Source organism: Neoarius graeffei, chromosome 6 (genome assembly GCF_027579695.1).
Source record: "Neoarius graeffei isolate fNeoGra1 chromosome 6, fNeoGra1.pri, whole genome shotgun sequence".
NCBI classification, from domain to species: domain Eukaryota; kingdom Metazoa; phylum Chordata; class Actinopteri; order Siluriformes; family Ariidae; genus Neoarius; species Neoarius graeffei.
Genome location: NC_083574.1, coordinates 31,382,995 through 31,399,877, shown reverse-complemented (window position 1 = coordinate 31,399,877; position 16,883 = coordinate 31,382,995). Strand labels below are relative to the sequence as shown.

The 16,883-nt window shown below is 45.1% G+C and overlaps 1 protein-coding gene across 1 annotated transcript in view; it reads left to right on the top strand.

The window, feature by feature from the left end:
- The window catches only part of daw1 (dynein assembly factor with WDR repeat domains 1), a 72,660-nt gene that overhangs the window by 4,369 nt on the left and 51,408 nt on the right, over positions 1–16,883 (top strand). Inside the window, exon 3 of the mRNA XM_060922885.1 lies at positions 16,445–16,589. Coding sequence (XP_060778868.1) covers positions 16,445–16,589 — 145 coding nt within the window. The remainder of the gene's footprint in view (positions 1–16,444; positions 16,590–16,883) is intronic.

Below are 16,883 nucleotides of genomic sequence, written 5' to 3'. Positions count from 1 at the left end.
GCCCCGGGGCTCGAACCCAGGACCTTCTTGCTGTGAGGCGACAGCGCTAACCACTACACCACCGTGCCGCCCCTGTTGTGGTTGTAAGGTGGAAAAATGTGAAAAAGTTCAAGGGGTATGAATACTTTTTCAAGGCACTGTATATGGACACACATTGCCAAGGCAGTGATGCTAACAACTGGTCTAGCTGACCAAAAGATACATATGGTGGAATCCAGTGAACTTTCTCATAGCTGAAACAAAACAAATATTATTATATCACCAAATGAATGACATTCAAGCACATAAACACATCCAAACAACAAATAAGTAAAACTAGTGAGAGTTAGTTGTTTTGGATTGTTTTAATAACTACAGTGACCATAGAGAGGACTGCAGGTTTGTAGCTAAACTAACAAGGAAAGTATCATTACCTAGCATAGGGTTTTGAATCCCACATCAATTCAAATAACCCCACTAGCAAATGCTAGCAAAAGTGTTTTTAGGTTTATGTGACTATAAAGTCTTTCACAAATGTTGTATGAACATATAGTTGTGGTCAGAAGTTTACATACAGTGATAGGAATTTCATCTTTGATATGAATGTCATGGCAATATTTGGGCTTTCAGTAATTTCTTTGAACTGTTCTTTTTCTGTGGCAGAATGATTGTACAGCATACATATTTAATTAAAAAAAAACACGAACTTGGTGCACAAGTTTTAATTTTCTTTGGGTTTTCTGAAATCAACACAGGGTCAAAAATTTACATTCGCTTACTTAGATTATTAATTCAGACGTGCTGAAACTTCCAAAATGTCTCTTATCTTGTCAAAGCTGAGGTCTCTTAAGTTCCTGTAAGCGATCATGATTGACTACAACTGGTAGCTTCTGTGCCTTCATAAAAAGGGTTTGTTGATGGCACTCATTGGATTGACCAACACACAGTAAAATGGGAAAGTCCAAGGAGCTCAGTGCAGATCTGAGAAAGAGGATCGCAGATATACACAACTCTGGAATGTCTCTTGGAGCCATTTATAAGCAACTGCAAATTCCAAGATCAGTTCAGACAATTGTATCCAAGTTATTGTGAGGTGTAGTCACTTTGCCAAGCCACTTTGCTTCAAGAAAACCTAAACTGTCACCCTCAGCTGAAAGGAAATTGGTTTGGATGGTCAGGAACAACCTGGGAACCACCATGGCACAGCCCTGCCATGAACTGGAAGTTGATGGATCACTGTCTACAGTTCAGATCACCATGGACTAAGAGGCTGCTATCCAAGAAATAACCCCCTGCTCCAAAATTGACACCTTCAAGCTTAACTAAAGTTTGAAGCTGACCACACGGACAAAGAAAAAGCCTTCTGAAAGATAGCTGTATGGTCAGATGAGACAAAGATTGAGTTGTCTGGCCACAACGACCACCATGTACAGAGGGACACTGTACCAACTAGTGGTGGTGGTAGGATCATCATGCTCTGGGGAGGTTTTGCTGCCAGTGGAACTGGTTCATTGCACAAAGTGGATGGAATAATGAAGAGAGAGGACTACCTCAGAATTCTTCAGCACAAACCATCAGAAACTTGAACTCAACTTGGGAGTTGCGACAAGACAATGAACCCAAACACGTATCAGAGCTGGTTGTGGAGGATGAAGCAGGCTAACATTAAGCTTAAAACAAGTCCTGATTCCAACCCTCTTGAAAATATATGGACCATGCTTCTAAGTCCACTCCATGCCAAGGGGAAAAAAAAAAAAAAAAAAATATATATATATATATATATATATATATATATATATATATATATATATATATGTATACTAGTGCATCTAAAAAAAATTAGAATACCATTAAAAAGTTCCTTTTTTTCATAATTTAATTCAAAAAGGTAAACTTTCATATATTCTATATTCATTACATGTGAAGTGAAATATTTAAAGCCTTTTTTGTTTTAATTTTGATGATTATGGTTTATAGCTCATGAAAATCAGAAATCCAGTATCTCAAATTATTAGAATATTCCCTAAGATCAATCAAAAAAGGGACTTACAATACAGAAATGTCCAACTTCTGAAAAGTATATTCATTTATACACTCAATACTTGGTTGGGGCTACTTTACCATGAATTACTGTATCAATGCGGTGTGGCATGGAGGTGATCAGTCTGTGGCACTGCTGAGGTGTTATTGAAGCCCAGGTTGCTTTGATGGTGGCCTTCAGCATATCTGTATTTTTGGGTCGGGTGTTTCTCATCTTCCTCTTGACAATACCCCATAGATTCTCTATGGGGTTCAGGTCAGGCAAGTTGGCTGGCCAATCAAACACAGTAATATCATGGTCAGCAAACCATTTGGTAGTAGTTTTGGCACTGTGGGTAGGTGCTAAGTCCTGCTGGAAAAGGAAATCAGCATCTCCAAAAAGCTCGTCAGCAGATGGAAGCATGAAGTGCTCTAAAATCTCCTGGTAGATGGCTGTGTTGACTTTGGACTTGATAAAATACAGTGGACCAACACCAGAAGATGACATGGCACCCCAAATCATCACAGACTGTGGAAACTTCACACTGGGCTTCAAACAACTTGGATTCTGTGCCTCTCCACTCTTCCTCCAGACTCTAGAACCGTGATTTCCAAATTAAATGCAAAATGTACTTTCATCTGAAAAGAGGACTTTGGACCACTGAGCAACAGTCCATTTCTTTCTCTCCTTAGCCCAGATAAGTCACTTCTGACATTGTCTCTGGCTCAGGAGTAGCTTGATATTAGGAATGCGAAAGTTGTATCCCCTTTCTTGAAGATGTCTGTTCGTGATGGGTCTTGATACACTGACACCAGCCTCAGTCCACTCCTTGTGAAGCTCTCCCAAGTTCTTGAATCGACTTTTTTTGACATCGTCTCAAGACTGCAGCCATCCCTGTTGCTTGTGCACCTTTTCCAGCCACCCTTTTCATCAATGACCTTTTGTGGGTTACCCTCCTTGTGGAGGGTATCAGTGATCATCTTCTGGACAACAGTCAAGTCAGCAGTCTTCCCCATGATTGTGGTTGTGTGTACTGAACTAGACCGAGAGATACACTGTGTTCATACTGTTTTACTCAAACTCGAAATGAAATATTCTAAAATTTTGAGATGGGTTTTTTTGTTTTTGTACTGTATGCCATACTGATTAAAATTAAAATAGAAAAATGCTTGAAACATTTTAGTTTATGTGTAATGAGTCTATAATATATAACATTTTCACTTTCTTAAATAACTGATGGAAAATATTGAACTTTTTCACAATATTCTAATTTTTTGAGATGCACTAATATATATATATATATATATATATATATATATATATATATATATATATATATATAATATTTTAATTGAACTCTACCAATTCTACCATGTTGTGAAATATCCAATCAGAATTCTGCCAGAAGCTTGTTCATGGTAAACAAAAATGTTTGGTCAAGGTGAATCTTGCGAAGAGACATTTTACCCAAATATTAGGTGTGCTGTATGTATATTTTTGACCCTGTATGTATAATTTTAACTCTGTGCTGATTTCAGAAAACCTAAAGAAAATTAAAACTTGTGCACCAAATTCTATTTTTTTTAATTAAAGATATATGCTGTACAATCATTCTGCCACGGAAGAACAGTTCAAAGAAATTACTGAAAGTCCAAATATTGCCATGACATTCATATCTAAGATGACATTCATGTCACTGTATGTAAACTTCTGACCACAACTGTGTACTATGATCAGATTAAGTCAAGTGGCTTTATTGTCATATCAACCATTATACAGATTGTACAATACTCAAACAAAACAGTGCTCCTCCAGGACCATGATGCGACATAAAACACCACAAAACTACATGACACTACACACAACTACAACCCCAATTCCATAAATTTGGGATACTGTGTAAAATGTAAATAAAAAAAAACAGAATATGATGATTTGAAAATCTTGGAAAACCTACAGTATATTTCATTGAAAATAGTACAAAGACAGCATATCAAATGTTGAAAGTGAGAAAATTTGTTTTTTGTAAAATTTATGCTTGTTTTGAATTTGATGTCAACAACACTTCAAAAAAGTTGGGACAGGGGCATTGTAGAAGTCAGAGCGGGTGGGTGGAGCACAGAAGTACAGCAGACCAGAACTGAGTTCCAAAAACTTTATTTGCACTTTTCAGTAGCAAACATAGACTCTCCCAGCTACACACATACACACACACACACACACACACACATAACTCATCTGGCTCAGGAGAGAGCTCCCTTCCTCTGCTCTCTCTCTCCTTATATAGGGCGTGGTTGCTGGGAAGACACACAAACACAGGTTAATTCACATCAGGTGTAGTGATTCTGCCACTTACCTTCCCTGACTCTGCCCTCCGGTCACAGACCGACGCTTGACCACACCCCCACCGCCCGACTCAGGCCGGGCAGCCGTCCGGCCCGCAGCCGACTCCCCCCCCCCCCCCCCCCCCCTTGACGGGAGAGGAAGTCCGCCACGACCATCTGCACCCCCGGCCTGTGGACCACCTTGAAGTTAAAGGGTTGGAGTGCCAGATACCAACGGGTGAGCCGCGCATTGGCATCCTTCATGCGGTGGAGCCACTGGAGGGGCACGTGGAAAGAACAGAGGGTGAAAGGGCGTCCCAGCAGGTAGTAACGGAGGGTGAGGACCGCCCACTTGATGGCCAGGCACTCCTTCTCTATGGTGCTGTAGCGCCCCTCACGCACTGACAGCTTCTGACTTATGTACAGCACTGGGCGATCCTCCCCCTCCACCTCCTGGGACAAAACAGCCCCCAGCCCTCTGTCCGATGCGTCCATCTGCAATATAAAAGGGAGAGAAAAGTCAGGGGAGTGTAACAGTGGCCCCCCACACAGTGCAGCCTTTACCTCAGAAAAAGCCAGCTGGCATTGCTCTGTCCACTGGACTGGATCTGGTGCCCCCTTTTTAGTGAGATCAGTCAGCGGGCTGGTGATGTCCGAATAATTAGGTATAAACCTACGATAATAGCCAGCCAGCCCCAGGAACTGTCTCGCCCCCTTTTTGGTCTTGCGCCTCGGGCAGGCCGCAATCGCTGCCGTCTTGTTAATTTGGGTACGCACCTGCCCATTGCCCAAGTGGAAGCCCAGATACCGTACTTCCACCCACCCAATCACACACTTCTTCGGGTTGGCTGTGAGACCCGCCCGCCTCAGCGACCTAAGGACGGCCCTCAGGTATTGTAGGTGCCGCGGCCAGTCATTACTATAAATAATGATGTCGTCAAGGTACGCGGCCGCATAGGTGGCGTGGGGACGGAGGACCCTATCCATCAGCCGCTGAAACGTAGCGGGCGCCCCAAACAGCACAAAAGGAAGTGTGACAAACTGGTGTAAGCCGAACGGTGTGGAAAAGGCCATTTTTTTCTCGGGATAATGGAGTCAAGGGTCTCTGCCAATAACCCTTTGTCAAATCCAGTGTCGAGTAAAAGCGAGCCGTGCCTAGTCGATTGGGCAACTCATCAATACGAGGCATTGGGTACGCGTCGAATTTAGAGACCGTGTTGACTTTTCTATAGTCTACACAAAACCAGACCAACCCGTCGGCCTTGGGTACCAAGACCACCAGGCTGCTCCAGTCGCTGTGGGACTCCTCGACGATGCCCATTTCGAGCATGGCCTCGAGTTCTTCCCGAACCACTTTTTTCTTGTGTTCGGGTAGCCTGTAAGGGCGGCTACGCACTACCACCCCCGGGGGCGTCTCAATGTGGTGCTCTGTGAGGTCGGTGCGGCCGGGCAGGGGCGAGAACACGTCCGAAAATTCAGTCTGCAACTGGGCAACCTCCGCGAGTTGGGTCGGGGAGAGGTGGTCTCCACAAGGGACCGGAGAGGTACGCGATGTCAATGCTCCCTTTTGAACCTCCGGCCCCAGCTCTGCCTTCTCCGGAACCAGCTCTGCCTTCTCCGGAACCACCAACGCCACGGGGACCTCCTCGTTCCAGAGTTTGAGCAGATTGAGGTGGTAAATCTGTAGCGCCCCACCCCTGTCCGTTTGCCTCACCTCGTAGTCAACGTCCCCGACTTGCCGTGTGACCTCAAAGGGTCCTTGCCACTTGGCGACCAATTTGGAGCTTGATGTGGGCAACAGTACGAGTACTTTATCTTCCGGTGCGAACTCCCTAAGGCGCGTGCCCTTGTCGTACAGGCGGGTTAGCTGTTCTTGGGCCTGCCGCAAATTCTCCTGGGTTAGGTGTGTGAGTTTGTGGAGTTTTGCACGCAGGTCAATAACGTATTGAATTTCATTTTTACTTGGTGAAGGTCCCTCCTCCCAATTTTCTCGCAGCACGTCTAAAAGGCCGCGCTGCTTACGCCCATATAACAATTCGAATGGGGAGAACCCTGTGGAGGCTTGTGGGACCTCTCGCACTGCAAACAACAAGGGTTCGAGCCATTTATCCCAATTATGTCAAGTCAAGTTTATTTATATAGCACTTTTAACAATAAACATTGTCGCAAAGCAGCTTTACAGAATTTGAACGACTTAAAACATGAGCTAATTTTGTCCCTAATCTATCCCCAATGAGCAAGCCTGTGGCGACGGTGGCAAGGAAAAACTCCCTCAGACGACATGAAGAAACCTCGAGAGGAACCAGACTCAAAAGGGAACCCATCCTCATTTGGGCAACAACAGAAAGCATGACTATAACATTAACAGTTTTAACATGAAGACAGTTTCGTTGATGTTATAAACTCTTCATTGATGGAAACTTGAGTGCAAAACTGCTTGTGACAACTGCAGTCCTAAAGTTAGCAAGTCAACTGTAGTCCTCAGCCATAAAAGCATTACTGTAAGAGTCCAGAGCATCCTCCAGGTATAACCCTCAACTGTCCTCATGGGGCCGTCCTTCACAGGAGCGATGCGATAAAACTCCGACCAGACACAGGGCACCAGGATGGATCAAGCAGGTCCGAGGGGCAGAAGAGGCTAGCATCTCAATCCCAGGACCAACATGTAACTCAGAGGGACAGATGGGGGGGGGAGAGAAAACACAGGTTGTTAGGTATGCCCTAAAAATGACACAAGTATTAAATCTGTGTGGGAGGCTCGCAAAGACGAGAGTCTTGACATCAGGCATAATACACAACAATGGCATGTTAATATGGTTAAAAAATATCATGACCTGCTCTGGCTGGATGCTTGATTGGGTGATGGGAGCACACTCCTCAGCAATGATGAGATGCAGATGGGACCCTTAGGGCTGGCCAAGACAATTCAGTTACATTTCACCGGGTCTGGGACATGCGACAGAATGTCTGACGGCCGATTCCCTGCAGGCTACGATAGCCAGTCGAGGTCTCCACCCTCTCTACCAAAAGATTTCCTGTTGACTCCATGTAACTCCAGATTTGGGGGGGGAGGGAAAGAAAACGCAGGTGGTTAGGTATGCCCAATGTCACCTGAATAAGTAGGAACAGTATACATATTGCACTGAGTACAAGCAGGGACTCCGGCAACTAACTATGACAGCATAACTAAAAGGGGAGAGCCAGAAGGTAACACAGGCATGAGGGAGCCCCGGGACATAAAGCAGCCAGCCACTACACCGTCAACAAACTCAAGTGAGCAAGCGAGTGGGGACTGACAGCATCCATACATCCCAGTTTACCAAAACACTATGTCTGAGGACCCTCTAGATCTACACCTTTACCTCATTAACACCATTAACAAAAGGCTTGACTAAACAGATATGTTTTCAGCCTAGACTTAAATGCTGAGACTGTGTCTGATTCCTGAACATTACTTGGAAGGCTGTTCCATGACTGTGGGGCTTTGTAAGAAAAGGCTCTGCCCCCTGATGTAGCCTTCACTATACGAGGTACCAGCAGATAGCCTGCACCTTTTGATCTAAGTAGGCGTGGCGGGTCATAGAGGAGCAGAAGTTCACTCAGGTACTGTGGTGCGAGACCATTTAGTGCTTTAAAGGTCAATAGTAGTATTTTATAATCAATACGAAATTTGATTGGGAGCCAGTGCAGTGTGGATAAGACAGGCGTGATGTGGTCATATTTTCTAGTTCTAGTAAGGACTCTTGCTGCTGCATTTTGAACTAACTGGAGCTTGTTTATGCACTTATTGGAACATCCAGACAGTAAGGCATTACAATAATCCAACCTGGAGGTAACGAAAGCATGGACTAGTTTTTCCGCATCATGTAATGACATTAAATTTCTTATCTTTGCAATATTTCTGAGATGAAAGAAAGCTATCCTGGTAATGTTGTCAATGTGAGTTTCGAATGAAAGACTGGGGTCAATAATCACTCGGAGGTCTTTTACTGCTGCACGTGAAGAAACAGAAAGGCCATCCAGAGTCACTGTGTAATCAGAAAACTTACTTCTAGCTGTATGTGGTTCTAGTACAAGTACTTCAGTCTTGTCAGAGTTAAGCAGAAGGAAATTAATAAGCATCCAGTGTCTAGTGTCCTTAACACATTCCTCAATTCTATAAAGCTGGTGTCTCTCATCAGGTTTTGCAGAGACATTAAATTATGTGCGTCCTCACTTACGGATTTCTTAATTATATTTTTGAGGGTGCGATTGAATCGTTCAACTAAACCGTCCATTTGTGGGTGATAAACGCTGGTGCAGATCGGCTTAATACCTAATAACCCATACAGTTCGTTCAGTGTTCGTGACAGAAACGAGGTTCCTTGATCAGTCAGAATCTCTTTGGGGATTCCAACTCGGGAGATAACGCGGAAGAGCGCTTCCGCAATACTGCGTGCTGAGATATTGCGAAGAGGCACTGCTTCCGGGTATCGCATTGCATAGTCCACTCGAACTAATATAAAGCGGTACCCTCATGTTGACCTATCTAATGGCCCGACGAGATCCATCCCAATCCTTTTGAACGGGGTCTCGATTAATGGGAGAGGGCGCAAAGGCGCTTTTGGAATGGCGCTGGATTTACTAACTGGCATTTGCGGCATGCCGTACACCACCTACAGACATCGCCGCGAATCCCTGGCCAATAGAACCAGGCCATTATTCGGGCTAGTGTTTTATCCTGCCCTAAGTGTCCAGCCATGGGATTAAAATGAGCCGCCTGGAATACCAATTCCCGGCGGCTTTTTGGAATCAAGAGCTGCGTGATTTGTTCTTTAGTCTGAGTGTCCTGCGTCACTCGGTATAGTCTATCCTTCATAATAGAAAAATAGGGGAAGGACGGGGTGGCGTTTGGCTGGAGCGTTTGACCATCGATTACTCTCACTTGGTCAAACGCATACCGCAGAGTCTCGTCTTGCGATTGCTCTAATGGAAAATCCACGAGGGATTCCCCGAGAGAGGGAGGAGGAGCTGGCGGCTCTTCACTCTGACGCAGAGATGACATAGACAGCTCTGTGACAGCGGCTCCTGCCAATGCGACACCGGGACCTCCCCCTGCTGAATTACGGCAGGACCCACTCTTTACTAAATTACTCATTAACTCCCTGAATCCCGGCCAGTCAGTCCCCAAAATTATCGAGTGGGTGAGGCGAGGATTAACCACCGCCTTTAAATTTTTCCCCTCTGAAAAAAATGTGGACCAACACTAAAGGGTAGCTGTGAACATCCCCGTGCACACACAACACCTTCACCCCCTGTGCTCCCCCCAATGCCTTGTCTTGCACCAGGCTTTGGTGAATTGAGGTCTGATTACAGCCAGAGTCCACCAACGCCTGATATGTATCCCCTTGGATACTCACCGGTATGCGATACGCTCCGGCCCGATTGAGGGCGGCTCCTGGCGCGTCGGGGATCCGGACCACCGCGCCCACCTCCTTTGCCGAGCATTGATGCTGGAGGCGCCCCGGCTCCCCGCAGTGCCAGCAAACCGGCCTGGGCTTTCTCTCTGCACCGATACTCTGGGGCTCACTCACCTGAGGGGGGGAGAGACAGACACGGAAGCAGGAAACGGGAGGACACCGCGAGTGTGGCGGACCGGCTGTGAGGGAGCCGGCCTCCGCGGTGGGGGAACGGGGCGAGGATGAGACACAGAAGGGGAGGGGGAGAGAGAGCGAGAGGAGAGAAGCGAAGAGGGGATCTGTGATCCTGCTGCGGGAACAGCCGCCAAATGATCCTCCGCCAACTCGATGGCCTGATCCAGCGACGCCGGGCGATGGCACTGGACCCACTCCACCATTTCTTTGGGAAGTTGCGCGATGAACTGCTCCAGTGCCACCAGGTCAACGGCTCCCTCGGCATCGCGGTTGTCAGCCCTCAGCCACCGCCTGCAGGTGTCCCGGAGTTGCTGGCCAAACGTGAACAGGCAGCCGACCTCCTCTAGGTGCAGAGCACGGAAGCGCTGACGATGTTGTTCAGGGGTGCGCCCCACACGCTGGAGGATGGCCCGGCACAGGTCCGCGTAGACCAGCCGGCTGTCGGCGGGGAGCTGGAGCACGTCCAGCTGCGCTTCACCCGTTAGCAGAGGGAGGAGGCGCGCCGCGCACTGTTCCACCGGCCACCCCGAGGCTTCTGCTGCTTGTTCAAATAGCGTGAGGAAGGCCTCGGGGTCGTCGTGCGGGCACATCTTCGTTAGGGTGAGGTGGAGTGGGCCCGCAGCGGTGGAGATGGTGGACCCTGCCGACGTGAGGAGGTGCCGGAACGCCTGATGATCTTCCTGTTGCACCAGCACCAGGGCCTCGAACTGTTGTTCTTGCTCCTTTTGGAGGGCAAGCAGCGCCTGGTGCTGGCTCTGTTGGGCCGTGGTGAGGGTGTGGATCAGGTCTGCGAAGGGGAAGGACTCCATGGGGCTGTTCTCCTCTGTGCTCGGATCCCGGGTTTCAGCACCACTGTAGAAGTCAGAGTGGGTGGGTGGAGCACAGAAGTACAGCAGGCCAGAACTGAGTTCCAAAAACTCTTTTTATTTGCACTTTTAAGTAGCAAACATACACTCTCCCAGCCACACGCATACACACACACAAAAGTCATCTGGTTCAGGAGAGAGCTCCCTTCCTCTGCTCTCTCTCTCCTTATATAGGGTGTGGTTGCTGGGAAGACACATAAACACAGGTTAATTCACATCAGGTGTAGTGATTCTGCCACTTACCTTCCCTGACTCCGCCCTCCGGTCACAGACCGACGCTTGACCACGCCCCCACTGCCACAGGCATGTTTATGACTGTGTTGCATCACCTCGACTTTCAACAACATTCTGTTAACTTTTGGGAACTGGGGAAACCAACTGCTGTAGTTTTGAAATAAATAAGAGTTTTATAATGACTTTTGTCCTGTACAACCTGAATGAGAACAAAGTGTAATTCACTACAGTTGGAAAACTACCATTAGTGCCCCACTCTCCATCTCTCTCTCTCTCACCCACACACACACACACACACACACACACAAACTCCTCCTCTCTCTCTCTCTCTCTCGTATAACCCCGATTCCAAAAAAGTTGGGACAAAGTACAAATTGTAAATAAAAACGGAATGCAATGATGTGGAAGTTTCAAAATTCCATATTTTATTCAGAATAGAACATAGATGACATATCAAATGTATCATTTAAAGAGAAAAATTAGGTGATTTTAAATTTCATGACAACACATCTCAAAAAAGTTGGGACAAGGCCATGTTTACCACTGTGAGACATCCCCTTTCCTCTTTACAACAGTCTGTAAACGTCTGGGGACTGAGGAGACAAGTTGTTCAAGTTTAGGGATAGGAATGTTAACCCATTCTTGTCTAATGTAGGATTCTAGTTGCTCAACTGTCTTAGGTCTTTTTTGTTGTATCTTCCGTTTTATGATGTGCCAAATGTTTTCTATGGGTGAAAGATCTGGACTGCAGGCTGGCCAGTTCAGTACCTGGACCCTTCTTCTACGCAGCCATGATACTGTAATTGATGCAGTATGTGGTTTGGCATTGTCATGTTGGAAAATGCAAGGTCTTCCCTGAAAGAGACGTCGTCTGGATGGGAGCATATGTTGCTCTAGAACCTGGATATACCTTTCAGCATTGATGGTGTCTTTCCAGATGTGTACTGTAAGCTGCCCATGCCACACGCACTAATGCAACCCCACACCATCAGAGATGCAGGCTTCTAAACTGAGCGCTGATAACAACTTGAGTCGTCCTTCTCCTCTTTAGTCCGAATGACACGGCGTCCCTGATTTCCATAAAGAACTTCAAGTTTTGATTCGTCTGACCACAGAACAGTTTTCCGCTTTGCCACAGTCCATTTTAAATGAGCCTTGGCCCAGAGAAGGCGTCTGCGCTTCTGGATCATGTTTAGATATGGCTTCTTTGAACTACAGAGTTTTAGCTGGCAACGGCAGATGGCACGGTGAATTGTGTTCACAGATAATGTTCTCTGGAAATATTCCTGAGCCCATTTTGTGATTTCCAATACAGAAGCATGCCTGTATGTGATGCAGTGCCGTCTAAGGGCCCGAAGATCATGGGCACCCAGTATGGTTTTCCGGCCTTGACCCTTGCGCACAGAGATTCTTCCAGATTCTCTGAATCTTTTGATGATATTATGCACTGTAGATGATATGTTCAAACTCTTTGCAATTTTACACTGTCGAACTCTTTTCTGATATTGCTCCACTATTTGTCGGCGCAGAATTAGGGAGATTGGTGATCCTCTTCCCATCTTTGCTTCTGAGAGCCCCTGGTACTCCAAGATGCTCTTTTTATACCCAGTCATGTTAATGACCTATTGCCAATTGACCTAATGAGTTGCAATTTGGTCCTTCAGCTGTTCCTTTTTTGTACCTTTAACTTTTCCAGCCTCTTATTGCCCCTGTCCCAACTTTTTGAGATGTGTTGCTGTCATGAAATTTCAAATAAGCCAATATTTGGCATGAAATTTCAAAATATCTCACTTTTGACATTTGATATGTTGTCTATGTTCTATTGTGAATACAATATCAGTTTTTGAGATTTGTAAATTATTGCATTCCGTTTTTATTTACAATTTGTACTTTGTCCCAACTTTTTTGGAATCAGGGTTGTATACGTGTGTGTAATATATATATATATATATATATATATATATATATATATATATATATTACACACACGTATACAACCCTGATTCCAAAAAAGTTGGGACAAAGTACAAATTGTAAATAAAAACGGAATGCAATAATTTACAAATCTCAAATTACAAAGCCCTGTAGAACAGGCAGCTACAGATAATGGATGGATATATATATATATCCATTATCTGTAGCTGCTTGTTCTACAGGGTCGTGGGAAAGCTGGAGCCTATCCCAGCTGACTATGGATGAGAGGCAGGCTACATTCTGTTCAAGTCACCAGGTTATTGCAGGGCTGACACAGAGACAAACAACTACTCACACCTATGGTCAGTTTAGAGCCACCAATTAACCTAAGCTGCATGTCTTTGGACTGTGGGGGAAACCAGAGCACCCAGAGGAAACCCATGCAGACACAGGGAGAACATGCAAACTCCACACAGAAAGGCCCTCGCCGGCCACTGGGCTTGAACCCAGGACCTTCTTGCTGTGAGGCAACAGTGCTAATCACTACACCACCATGGTGTAGTGATTAGCATTGTTGCCTCACAGCAAGAAGGTCCTGGTTTCAAGCCTTTCTGTGTAGTTATTAGCACTGTTGCCTCACAGCAAGAAGGTCCTGGGTTCAAGCCCAGTGGCCGGTGAGGGCCTTTCTGTGTGGAGTTTGCATGTTCTTCCTGTGTCCTGCATGGGTTTCCTCTGGGTGCTCTGGTTTCCCCCACAGTCCACAGACATGCAGCTTAGGTTAATTGGTGGCTCTAAATTGACCATAGGTGTGAGTAGTTGTTTGTCTCTGTGTCAGCCCTGCGATAACCTGGTGAATTGTCCAGGGTGTAGCCTGCCTCTCGTCCATAGTCAGCTGAGATAGGCTCCAGCTGTCCTGCGACCCTGTAGAACAGGATAAGCAGCTACAGATAATGGATGGATAATATAAAATTTTATTCCCTCCTGGTGTTTCACATGATATACGATGATGACTTTTTAAAAAAATGGGGGAGGGGGCATATGTGCAAGTCGCAGATGGTGCTCCTATTTAAAAAATTTAGTCATATCATCTCCAAAAGTTAAAATGGTAGTGGTCTGGAGCCCTGAGATAACTTGCTGTCGGCATCAGAGCTAGATAAAAATCTTGGTGAGCAGTGATTTTTTTTTTTCTCAAAAAAAAGCAGCCAAACTGACTAAAACTTTGTGGAAACCTGACCATCACACCCATATGTGCTTTTTAAACATCCATCAATCATCCGTAGCTGCTTATCCTGTGCAGGGTTGCGGGCAAGCTGGAGCCTATCCCAGCTGACTATGGGCAAGAGGCAGGGTACATCCTGGACAAGTCACCTGGTTGTTGCAGGGCTGACACATAGAGATGAACAATCGTTCACACTCACTTTAGAGCCACCAGTTAGCTTAACCTGCATGTCTTTGGACTGTGGGGGAAAACGGAGCACCCAGAGGAAACCCACACAGACACAGGGAGAACATGCAAACTCCACATAGAAAGGGCCTCACCGACCGCTGGGCTCGAACCTTCTTGCTGTGAGGTGACACTGCTAACCACTACACCACCATTCTCTCTCTCTCTCACACACACACAAATATATATATTTGTATGTATGTGTATTGCTCAAGCCCAGAACTTCTTGCTGTGAGGCAGCAGTGCTAACCACTATGCCGCCTGCTTTTTAAACATCCCATTCCAAATTTATTGAATTAATCTGACCTACCATTAATACATTGATTAATATAACCTAAACTTTTGCAATCATGTGATGTACAGTGTCTTTCAAAAGTATTCATCCCCCTTTGTGTTTGTCCTGTTTTGTTGCATTACAAGCTGGAAATAAAATGGGTTGTTGGGGGGTTAGCACCATTTGATTTACACAACATGCCTACAACTTTAAAGGTGCAAATTGTTTTATTGTGACACAAACAATAATTAAGATATGAAAACAGAAATCTGGAGTGTGCATAAGTATTCACCCCTTTTGTATAAAACTCCTGAATGAGAGCTGGTCCAACCACTTCACTTCATAAGTCACATAATTAGTTGATTAAGATCCACCTGTGTGCAATCAAAGTGTCACATGATCTGTCACATGATGTCTGTATAAATTAACCTGTTCTGGAAGGGCCCTGACTCTGCAGCACTACTAAGCAAGCAATATGAAAACCAAGGAGCACTCCAAACAGGTCAATGACAAAGTTGTGAAGAAGTATGGATCAGGGTTGGGTTATAAAAAAATAACCCAAACTTTTAATATCCCACAGAGCACAATTAAATCCATTATAGCAAAATGGAAAGAATATGGTACCACTACAAACCTGACAAGAGAAGGCCGCCCACCAGAACTCACAGACCAGGCAAGGACGACATGAATCAGAGATGCAACAAAGACAACACTGAAGGAGCTGCAAAGATCCACAGCGGAGATGAGAGTATCTGCCCATAGGGCTACTTTAAGTACACTACACAGAGTGAGGCTTTATGGAAGAGTGGCCAGAAAAAAGCCATTGCTTAAGAAAACATGTTTGGAGTTTGCCCAGCAGCATGTGGCAGACTCCCCAAACACATGGAAGAAGATTCTCTGGTCAAATGAGACTAAAATTGATCTTTTTGGCTATCAGGGGAAATGCCATGTGTGGTGCAAACCCAACACCCTGAGAACACCATTCCTATAGTGAAGCATGGTGGTGGCAGCATCATGCTGTGGGGATGCTTTCCATCTGCAGAGACAGGAAACCTGGTCAGGACTGAAGGAAAGATAGACTACACTAAATACAGGGCAGTTCTGGAGGAAAATCTGTTTGAGTCAGCCAGAGGTTTGAGACTGGGATGAAGGTTCACATTCCAGCAGGACAATGACCCTAAACATACTGCTAAAGCTACACTTGAGTGGTTTAAAGAGAAACATTTAAATGTCTTGGAACGGTGTAGTCAAAGCCCAGACCTCAATCCAGTTGAGAATCTGTGGCATAAATTGAAGATTGCTGTACACCAACACAAACCATCTAACTTGAAGGAGTTGGAGCAGTTTTGCCTTGAGGAATGGGCAAAAATCCCAGTGGCTAGATGTGCTAAGCTAATAGAGACATACCCCATGAGACTTGCAGCTGTAATTGCAGCAAAACGTGGCTCTACAAAGTATTGACTTTGGGGGGGTGAATACCTATGCACACTACAGATTTCTGTTTTTTTTTCATCTTAATTATTGTTTGTGTCACAATAAAACAACGATTTTCACCTTTAAAGTTGTAGGCATGTTGTGTAAATCAAATGGTGCTAATCCTCCAAAAATCCATTTTAATTCCAGTTTGTAATGCGACAAAACAGGACAAACACAAAGGAGGATGAATACTTTTGCAAGACACTGTATTTTAATGCAATTATAACATTGAACTTTGTATACAAGTAGTTGAAGTAATTCATACTGCATCTCATTTCAGCACCGATGTGAATGAGTTGTTATCAGAAATCAGAAGAATCGAGCCGTTAATCACTGACTCACGTACGGATCAGGTGAAAGTGCTGATTAAACGATTACAGGAGAAACTCGGTCAACTAGATGAACGCAACTTCTACCTGTTCAAGGTATGAAAATACAAACACGTCTGTGTACACACACACACACACACACACACACACACACAGATGTTCCTGACAAATGATATATTTGCGACTCATTCTGAATATTCACCATTCTTTGAATGTATCAGAAATCAAAATCTACTGTCTTTAACTGTGCAACATTAACAAAATAGCTTGTCATATTCCATTGGGGACATATGTCTATACAGTCCAAAGTGCCCTTCAAAGTATTGGAACACAATGCCAATTCTTTCTTTTTGCCTTTGTGTCAGGTTTATTTCTGCACTCTAAGAGTCA